The sequence below is a fragment of the Gossypium hirsutum genome, chromosome A06 (genome assembly GCF_007990345.1).
Source record: "Gossypium hirsutum isolate 1008001.06 chromosome A06, Gossypium_hirsutum_v2.1, whole genome shotgun sequence".
Taxonomy (NCBI): Eukaryota; Viridiplantae; Streptophyta; class Magnoliopsida; order Malvales; family Malvaceae; genus Gossypium; species Gossypium hirsutum.
The window spans coordinates 120,349,705-120,360,666 of NC_053429.1; the positions used below are offsets into that span (position 1 = coordinate 120,349,705).

General features: G+C 32.9%; 1 protein-coding gene across 1 annotated transcript; it reads right to left on the reverse strand.

Annotated features, from left to right (window-relative positions):
- Positions 1-6,363: 6,363 nt before the first annotated feature.
- LOC107962128 (laccase-5) lies at positions 6,364-8,837 on the reverse strand. The gene is made up of 6 exons (XM_016898372.2): positions 8,700-8,837; positions 8,439-8,590; positions 8,075-8,319; positions 7,856-7,984; positions 6,811-7,770; positions 6,364-6,729 (listed from the first exon to the last, which is right to left on the reverse strand). The coding sequence occupies exons 1-6, from the start codon at positions 8,787-8,789 to the stop codon at positions 6,599-6,601; spliced, it is 1,707 nt and encodes a 568-aa protein (XP_016753861.2). The 5' UTR covers positions 8,790-8,837; the 3' UTR covers positions 6,364-6,598.
- Positions 8,838-10,962: the final 2,125 nt, after the last annotated feature.

Genomic DNA, 10,962 nt, shown 5'->3' on the forward strand with positions numbered 1-10,962 from the left:
CTAGTACTTTTAGTCCTCATGGATACGATATTCCTTACTCACCATAGCTATACTATTGTTCGATAGGTGCGTTTGCCTTTGTCGCAATTATAGTTAGTTTAGTTATCATCAAGTTTTTGGCACCGTTGCCGAGGATTAAAATATTAAGAACACTTGATTTTTATTAATTTAGCCATTTATTTTTATTGCATTTTATTTTTGTTTCTAATTTTTATTTTATTTGCTTCTGGCAGGTTCCTTTAGTTTTATGACTAGAAGAAATCTGTCAGGACCATTGGTATTTGATAGTGAAATTGAAAGTACAGCTCACAGAAATCGTAGAGAAGCAAGGCAGAACCGACAGAATATAGTGGAAGAGCAAGAGGACGTTTTCTCAAAGGAACAACAAACCCCTAGTGAAAATCTCAACTACAGTCATAATTCTTAAAATGACCAAATCAATAAATCTAAGTTTTAATCTACCTTATTAAAATAAACACCACACCACCTAAGTTTCTTTCTTTTTCCCTCCATGTAATACAAGTTTTAGGAACCAAAAGATTTCGAGAATCTCTTACTTTCAGATTTCATTTTCTTTTGAAGAAAAAAAATTGGAAGCAAATGTACAACGGAATAAAAAGTAAGGGATTACTATTACCAAGATTAAGTAATGTGGGTATTCGGTATTTGTTTTTCTTTCTTGAAAAAAATAATTGCAGAGAATATCACTTTAAAATTTTGGGTATTCGGTATTCAATTGTATTTCTTGAAGCTCTTTGAGTGCTTTTCATCAGCCAAGAAAAAATTTCACTTTAAAATTTCCTGCAGCCATCTGCTCTGATGCCCAAGACAATGTATCGCCCTAATTGGACTTGATACACGGAATATTAGTCTTTCAATTGTTTGCTAATTTTTTATTAGACTAAGGACATGTTTAGGTTTGTCTACTAATACAAGTTGTTTTTCATATTACGATCCGACCATGTAATTCCACTTAGTATTAGTTAAACATTAAACAACTAGTGAGTCAATATTTGCTTTTATTTTCCTTCGCAAGCAAAAACCACATGAAGACAATTATACAAAGTATATTTATGTAAACCATGAATTGTTTTATCAACCAATGTGTTCAAAAAAAATACAATTTTACAAATGAATATACTACTCATAAGGCACTAGATCCAACATAAATGACTCAGGCACTTTTAGAAGGCATCCAAATGCAGAAGCTTGATGCCATTTTGGTGAACGATATTTTCAAATTCAAAAAATTATTGTGAAAGTATCTTTTTGTTGATTCAAGTTTTTCTCTCCAAATTATAGAAGGGAAAAAAAGGTTTCTAATAGTGGCGACGGTCGTGCAAACACATTAAATAGAGGATTGGAAATTAGTTTGATTTATTTTTCCAAAAAGTATTTAAAGAGGCTGTACAGTGACCCTAACCAATTCAATTTCTTCCTTAAGCTACTATTTCTAAAGCTATTATTCTCTCTTTAGCATTCATCTTTGTTTGTCTTCTATCACTCACAATGGCAAGAACAAACATTACTTCTTAATAAGAACACAAAAAGGTTCAGAAAAGACCTTGAACCAGAAACTTGTGTAGAAGAAGGCTTAATGGAAACGGTAGTGCGCATTACTATTAACCCTTTAGAGACTCAGGGGAAGAAATCAAAGTAGAAGGACAAAGGGGGAGATACCTTTACTTAGAATGCCATAGCAAAGATCGATGAGTTGCTAACTAATCCACCTATTCTAGAGCATCAACTAATACTAAAGGGGAAGATTGATACATTAATTGGTGCGATGATTTCACAAGGTGATGTTGATCTTGTTGATGAAACTCTTGTGAATATTGTGTTAAATTCTTATGTTGATATCTCTATTAGTCTTAATAATAACTCTGAGTTTTTAACTGACATTATGGATCCTATGGCTCATAATGATGAGAATGTACCTCTTATTTCTATTCTAAAAGAAATTCTTGATGATGTAGTGGTCACAAAAGTGAGAAAATCAATGGCAACTTCCTCTACCCCTTTAAAGAAAAGGACCATATATATGGCTAATCAAGAGTTGGACTCTATGGTTAAGCTAAAGAGGAAGGAGAAATGAAAGGCTCTTGTTAACCCTCAACCATCCAAAAAAAAAAGAATGAATAGGAGAGTTTGAGTGAGGAGGATTCTAACTCTTTTAATGAGTCATACAACATTTCTAAGGAAAATGTTCCTCTAAAAGAAAGCATATCAATAAAGCCATGTCTAAGAAACCTATGATAACAAAGTTTTCCATCCAAAGAAATAAGAAGTTGAGAAAGAGTGGTATACAAACAATACTTGTTGATGCAGTGGAAAAGGAAAAAGTAGAGGATGAAGTGCTTTTGGCCAAGAAGAATCAAGTATTCTTGACACTTAATTGCCTAAACATATACATGGCCTTGAGGAAAAAGGGCCTTATTAAGGAGCAAAACATCAAGGATGCTAGGTTTGTTGAATAAGGAATTGACACCTTCTTAACAAATAGTGCTTTAATGGGTACTGTGGCATTTTTCAAGCCATATGTGAGGGAGCTGGTGTTGGAATTCTATGCCAATTTGTTGTCCTCAATCACTGATTCAAGAAGGAAATTGTTCCAAAAGGTATATGTAAGATGCCATTGGTATGAATTCAACCGTGAGTTGATTTCGGAGGGTGCTTAAATGTTTCAACAAAAACTTCATTGAATTGAATAAATCCTTGAATGCACTATTGCTGCCATTACCAACAACATCTACTGATCTTGGCCCAAAAAAAAGCATTTGAGCTTTTCCATTGTCCACTATGTATGTGGTCCTGTTTTCCATTGCAACGAATTGAGTCCTAAACACACAGATGGATTCAGTGATTCCAAAGGTTGTTGTACTTATCAAAAAAATAATATTAATGATTGAGTTTGATGTGGTTTGGTTGGTGTTTTTTTATGTGGTAAGTCATGGTAAGAAGGTATAAACTAGAAACATCTTACCGTTTCCATCTTTGATTTTCCAAGTTCTAACATTGCAAAATCTAAAGATTGTGAAATCGCTAAAAGATGTGAAAGGATAATTCCTGAGCTTAAGTTCTCTCTTAAGTGGTTGGAGGGTTAGCATATTAGTGCAGAGCCAGCAGAATAGGCAGTTGGAGAGGATGTTGATCAAACGAAACAAGCAGACCATGAAACAACAACTACTGCAGGGAAGGCAAAAATGCGCACTTCCACTAGCCCTTCAAGCAATGATAAAGGATTCAATAGAAGGATGATTGATCATCTGACATCATCTATTGAATCTTATAATAGAGTGATAGCAAGAACGAGGGCTAAGATCAAGATCATTCAGTAGATTAGGGATAGAGGGGTAAACTAAGGAAGGATCTGCAAAGCAAGTAATCCTTACACAATTTTTTTCTCAATCCAATGGTCTTGTACTCGTAATTATATGGATTGACTTACTCCTACCTGATTGTATTGTTTTAATCATCACATTCTTCGACATTTGTTTTGCCTTGGTCCAGTCAAGAAAATACAAATCTTTAGCATTATGATTGGCAAGTTTGTTGAACAAAAAAAGGAAGTAGAGAACAGACAGTGAGGAGTGGAAGTAAATATATAGACGTTGTTGGTTCTGAATGATTGCTACTATCATGCTATATGGGAAGTATATGTCTTTTGCTGATTGATGAAGCTGCTTACATTTCGAGAAGAAGATGTTGATGATTTTGAAGATGCATCAGACCTTGTAGTGATGATTTTGTTTTCTTTTGAACTTCTTTGCACCAGCCTATATAAGTGAGATGATGATACTTATTTGCTAATTTTGTTACTATGGATATTGTGGCATTGTTGAAATGATCTAGAACCATGATAATATTATGATATGATGTATGTTTACTTTATTGCACTTTACCTTATCTACTGCTTACTTATAATTTAGTATTCTGACTGTATGTATCCTAGGCATAACATTCATAGTTAAAATTACTATATTATGCATTAAAAATAGCTAAGTAGAATGAGGTTTGTGCTGAGGGGGAGCTATTATTGTCTATGGTAGTTAGCTTCCTATATTGTATAGCTAAGTAGAATGAGGCTTGTGCTGAGGGGGAGCTATTATTGTCTATGGTAGTTAGCTTCCTATATTGTTTGATTTTTTTCATCAAAATGCCAAAAGGGGAGATTGTTGTCTGTGGTAGTGCCAACTACAGACTGCCACTGAGGTAGTTAAAAATTTGTCTTATTTGGTTTGATAATTTAATGAAGAAAATCTTTGAACCTAGTTATGTGACGTCTCATTGAAGATATTTTGTTTCATCTATGGAAACAAATCCTTGGCATTTAAAGATTGGATTGAATTTGTGTGAATCAATTAAGTCATTGGAATATGGAGAATTAATTGAGATAGTGCTGTTGAATTTTAAGAGCATATCTTCGACTAGTTTTGTTTTGATTATTATTAATGTAATATCTATTTTTAGGGAGTTACTTTGTATTAACTTAGTTTCTATGTTAGCAAGCCGAAATGATATATATTTCGAGGCTTGTATAGATTTTGTATGAGAGCTTATTGACTGCATTCAAATATGTTTATTAAGAAACTATTTTTGTGAGGGAGTGCAAACTGAATTGTAAGCATTGTTAAGTGTTTACTAACCAAGTTCTCAGAGGGGAAGATTTGGAGGTGAGTGCTCCAGTCTTTAGGTACAAAACTGAGATCTCTATACTTGAGGAGTGATAGAGTGTGAATCACTTATTGTATTGTGTATTAAAGATAGTGAAATTACTTACTGAGTTAGGCTCCAAAGACGTAGGGAATCCGAATTGCGTAAGCAAACCTCTGTGTTATTTCTGTTTTGTTTGCACAATTTTTTGCAGTGCCAAGTTGTAATAGCCACTGCAGTCTAGCACGTACATTGCAATTTACATTTTGAGCAAATAAGCAACTTAAAGTAGCAACAAAATCTACACTTTATCCTATGTCAACTTACAGTTCGACTTCTAACTAATTGTAATGATTACGTAAAGCATCCTCCAACTTTGTATGTAAGGCCGTGACACTATATATTAGCGTGGCGATGTCGTTTTGAAGTTTTGTATTGAATTTTCATGATAATTTTTAAATATGTAAAGATATTTTAAGAGTAGATTTCTTTTAAAAGTATAATCTTTTTATTGAAGGAAATTTCATCATCCCAAAAGCTTTTAAAAAGAAATTTTGCTCGAGTGATATTTAATGTGATCCAATCTAATAAATTGTTGCTTAAAATCCTTAAAAAATAATCCAATAATTTTTAACAAATATGGAAAGTTACATAATGTTTTACTTATAAAATAAGTTGCATCTGAAGTTACATACAAGATGCGCAACGGGGACTAACACTATACTTGTTGACAACATTGACTTCTTGCAAGCAGTGCGATGACTGTGTTTTCTGAAAATACTTATTTATATTTTGAATTTAAATTTAATGTAATGTGATGAAAATGATTTAATTATATTTTTACAAAAAATATTCAATTAATTCATCAAAATATGATTTTTCCCCAAATTTTTTTATCATATCATGATTTAATAATATATGCCACGTGCATAGCAGATGTATATATATAATGCATTCAAATTTGTATTTGTAAAATGTCTTTTGGTAAGAGAAAATCATAATGTTTCAATGCTAATTTAGAATATAGACTTAGCAAACAACAAAATTCAGGCAAAACAAGAAGATTCAGATTCAATGAGGCGACCGGAAACTATCTGTTACTGTTAGGATTGCTAGAACATATGGCAGTTGTGAAGGCAAATAAACTATGTTAACCGAGACAACCTTAATTTAAACCGAGTGAGACACATTTTTAAATTAATTTGATGTAAGTATATGTGAGAAGGTAGTGAATAAATTTTGATGTACCAAATGATTCAAACATATATCCAAAATCTCAATCACTATAAATTTGACCAGAGAGAACTTTTTAGATGATTTAATCAATGTTTGTATAGATGTTCAAATATTATCGGACACTAAATTTTTAGTCCGGACAGGGACAAAGTTCGAGCAAGCTCTTGCTTGACCCTTTATTAAATGGTACCATGACTACTTTAATCCAGCTTTAGTCAAATTGGAAACTCATTTTAGACCCTCAAAAGAGAATTATTTTTTTTTAATTTAAACTATTTTAATACAAAGTATTTTAGCTTTGCTCCTTCAATTAAAAAAATTATATGGACCCCGACATAATTTTTTTTAGATTTATGCAGACCCACATCAACTCACTAATCTTCCAATTTTTTTTCTTTGTTCTAACAACAAACACTATCAAAAGAATTAAACAAACAAGGGTACAATTTTTTTTTTAAATAAGAAAAATAAAAATAGGAAGATTGAAAATTTATCATTAGAAATTTCTCTGTGATGAAAAGAATCCAACAACACTATCCAATAAAATAGAGGATTAAACTAGTTTCCCAAATTCAGGGAAGAATTGGTATGCTACAATACTATGAAAATTATTAAGAAAAATACTAATAACAAAAAAATGGTAATGGAATCACCCTTGTATTGGGCTTATGAATTTCATTGATTACGGCGTGATAACTGATGAAACCTCTTAACACATGGGCAAATCTGGCGGCGGCGTTTGGATGGTCTGCAATTCACCAACTCCATTTTCGACAAGGAAAGCCATTGCCAAACCCCAATTGATATGAACATCCAGGTGACAGTGCATGATCCACACTCCTATTAACAAAAATCAAAATGAATGGTTATTTCATAAACGAAAAAGTAGTAGTAATTGAAATGATGAAGAAGAGTGTTTACCTGGATTATCAGCGACGAATCTAATGACTGCCCATCCATTCACAGGCACTCCAACAGTGTTCCTCATAGGTGGATCAACAAGGTTGAATTTAGAAGTATCCTTTTTAGAATCGAAGTTCCCGAAACCTTGTGCAATGATATAGAAATCGTATCCATGAAGATGAATTGGATGATTCTCAGGGGTCACTATGCTTGTGTCTTGGAGCACAATTTGTACCCTTGAACCATACTTCAATTTGTACAACTTGGTTCCCGGAACAGGTTGAAAGAGCGATCGGCTCAGGTTTCCGGTGTAGTCAAATTTCAATGGAGGGTTTGCTGGGAAATCTGTGGTGAAAACACCTGGAATTCCTTGCTGATGAGCTTGTAACAGAGAGAAGTTCCGTGGGAGCACGAATGAGACATTGTTCATGCTCGCTGTGAAACGTGTACCGTTGGGTCCTTGGCAACGACGTTTTCGGAAATTAGGTGGGCAGTTGTTGAGTCCGAGGCCGATTGTGAAGAACAGGCTTTCATCTATATCGGTTGGGACTTCGGCCTTTTCTCGACTTCTAAAGCTTTGGCTGAAGGCCGTGACAGTGTTGGTGTCATTGTAGGCTGGTAAAGAAGGCATGATTGGAGTGGGTGCATTGCATTTTTTGACAGCGCAAGAGGCAGACTTGTATTCGAGAATAGCGGTGGTGGTCGTGTTGTCAAATGGTGCGTTTTGTGCGCTTTGGTAGGCTCGAGCTGCCATGTAATATCGAGATGGTGGCTGATCACCTCGGATAAGAACATCAGTGGTTTGGCCGGGGCCTAACATGAGGACGGAAGTGGTGAAGGGTTTGGTATAGGAAGCATCAGCTCCAACAACAGTGAGCTTATGGTTGGCTACTTTGAAGAAAAGCGGCTGGCTCAAGGCGGCATTGATCACTCTGAGGAGATTCGTCTCCCCGGAGTCGATGGGAGCTATTGTGGTCTCTGCAAAAAAGAAAACATTAGTTAATAACATCGGCTTTGTCACCCAAATATGCGGTACGAATTTAGTTGGTTCGGAGCAAATTACCTTTGGAGGAGCATTTGTAGAGATCACCAGGTTGAGCATTGATGGTATATGCATCAGAGGCATTTGGAGCTGCCCCTGTTCTTGTTGCTTCCCTTACCACATCAATGGGATTTGTATCCCACCATTCACCTAATCATAATCATATTAATCAACATAACATTTCATTTTGATAATCACAATCATAATCATTTGTACTCGTAACCGAAAAGGATTCCTTACCGAGAAGAATCGGTGTTTCGCGTTTCGGTTTAGGGAAAGGGTAGGATTTGCCTTCTCTGGGACGGATGATGAGAGCTCCATAAACAGTGGCTCTAAGCCATGAACTGTGAGCATGCCACCACAATGTTCCTTCTTGGCCTTGAACTGTAAACCTGTAAGTGTAACTTCCTCCTGGTCTAATCGGACACTGAGTCACGAATTCCGGTCCATCTGCCCATCCGGTTCTCATTTGCCGCACACCATGCCTGTATATCAAAGTGGCTAGGGTAATTCAAACGTGCAAATGACAACTAGAAATGAATGAAAGCTGATGACATGCGTGCATGGCATGCATGCATGAACGAATTTGCAGTTATTAAATTACCAGTGGATGGTGACATTATATCGGGCTTTGTTGACAACTTGAACTTCAAGGGTGTCGCCATTCTTGATCTCCAAGGTAGGTCCAGGAAACATGCCATTAACAGTGATGGTGTTGTGAGTCTTGCACAGCCTCTTCACTTTTGTTGCTTGAATCTGTTTCATTCACCAACCAACATCAAGTTTTTTATTTAAATGTCTAATGACAACCAATTTATCAGAAAGATATATATATATATCAAAAGAAAGAAGTAAAAGAACATACAACAAATCGATGTCGTTGAACTTCAGCATTTGCAGACAATGCAAGGAAAAGGACAAGGAAAATGAAGGAAAACTTGTTGAAAATCCCCATTTAATCAAAGGTTAGATAGCAAAAAGCTTTGCTTATTGGTCTGAGAAGTGATATGAGATAGAGCTAGAGAAAAGGGGTTTTATAGGAAAGATAAGAGTTGTTGTTTAGAGGTTGTCAGATTAGGTTTTGATTGGGCTAAAATGGTGATTTTTTCACTTAGTTCAAACCTACAACAGAGTTGTTGCACCCACTAGCCTATTAATACTGAATTATGTCTTCAATGCTTGCTTCACAAGGATTTTTCTTTTTTCCTTTTGCTCTTTCTAGAGCAACAAATTTTCTTATAATTCCTTTTTTTTTTTTCAAATAAGTTAGATGATAAACTCGTTTTTTGAAAAGTAATCATACCCTATTCATGTACATGTACATAAAATTAATTAGATTGTTAGTTCAAAGCCAAATTAACCAAGTGAGCACGCTATCTTCTTGAGAACCAAATTAACCATTGCCCTTTTCATGTCAATTTCAACTCTCTATATGTTATACCATTTTTCAATGTTTGACGTTAAATCGAGGTTTTCAATATTATTTAAATATATTAAAAATATAATTAAATTATTGAGTTGTTAAGATATTTGAATGGTAGATTTTATTAAAGTTTGAAGTCAAGCGATTGATGGTATCTTAGTCTTTTTAATTATAAAAAAAGAATAATAAAAATATACATATAATTGAATTGGAATTTAACTTGAAAAAATTTTAAATTTATCACTCAACTATAACTTTATTTTAATTTATTTAAACATTTTAATTTTATTATGCACATATATGTAAATAATTGGTTTCTACACGCATACACATGTGATAGAGTTTCTAATATTAATAATGTATTTGATTAAATTAGTGTCAAAAATTAACTCAACACTAACTCAAGATTGGTGACGACACCATAATAAACAATTTAATCTATTTTTTTCATTTTAATATCGTATAAATTTTTTATATTATTATTAATTAATTCTAAATCAACATGTCACCATTTATTGTATGATATTTTTAACACAAATTAATTATATCATATACGTGTAGTCTTGATTTATACTTGAAATTAACTAGATTGATAGCTACATGCCAAATTAACAAAGTGAACACTTTATTTTATTGGAGAACCAACTTTTAATATGAAATTTTAACTCTCAATATTATATATTTTTTATAGCTAAAATAATCGGTTTTTATTAAGTCGAATAATTCAAATTTGAATTTAAATCAAAATTTTTCAATATCATTAAAGAATAAAAATACATATTAAAAGGATAAAATTTCAATTAGGTTGTTTAATTATTCAAATTAAATATATTTAGGATGTTGGTATATTAGGGTTGATCAAAGTTTGAAGTCAAGCAAGCTTAATTTTTATCAAGTCAACCTGCTTAATAAAGATTAATCGAGCTAGTTTGAGTAGTTTAACTCTTATCTTCAATAAGTCTAAGTTTAAAACTAAAATTTGAACCACATTTTATATCTCAAATTGAGTTCATTTCTATTGGGTTTTAAAATTGTTAATAAGTTGAATGGAAGTGTCTAATTGCAATGGTTATTATGATTTAGCATTATAAAAATTGTGTAAACAAAATATAAAAAAATTAAGATTTGTTTATCCAGTTTGATTTCTCTACATCTATGAAGTCTATCTCAATGAGCAATTTCATTATATTTAATTCACAATAAGATAAGTGAATCACACTCTATCACTCCAATATAGAAATCTCGCATTTGAACTTAAAGACTAAAATACTCACCTCTAAATTTTTCCCCTAAAAATTTAAATTGTAAACACTAAAGGTTTAAACTTCAGTTGCACTTACACAATAAGCTCCTTAATTAACAAACAAAGTGCTCTCAATAAGTTCTCATACAAAACCTATACAAATCTCGTATATATACGTTGACAAGTATATTAACATACTAATGATTGAATACAAAACAACTCGTTAAAAACAACTGCTATAAAATAGTAAAAATAATATAAGTCCAACCAAATGTGAACTAATGGAGATTTAGTCATTTAAGTAATCCACAATACAATCCTAAACGATTTTCTATAATTAAAAGGTTGTAATTATTCAATCTAACAAATCATTGGTTTCTAAAATAAGTTTTTCAAAATATTATCATAGTTAATAACCCAAAAATTTAATTTATTAAATTGCAAAATCATAAATTTTGTTTC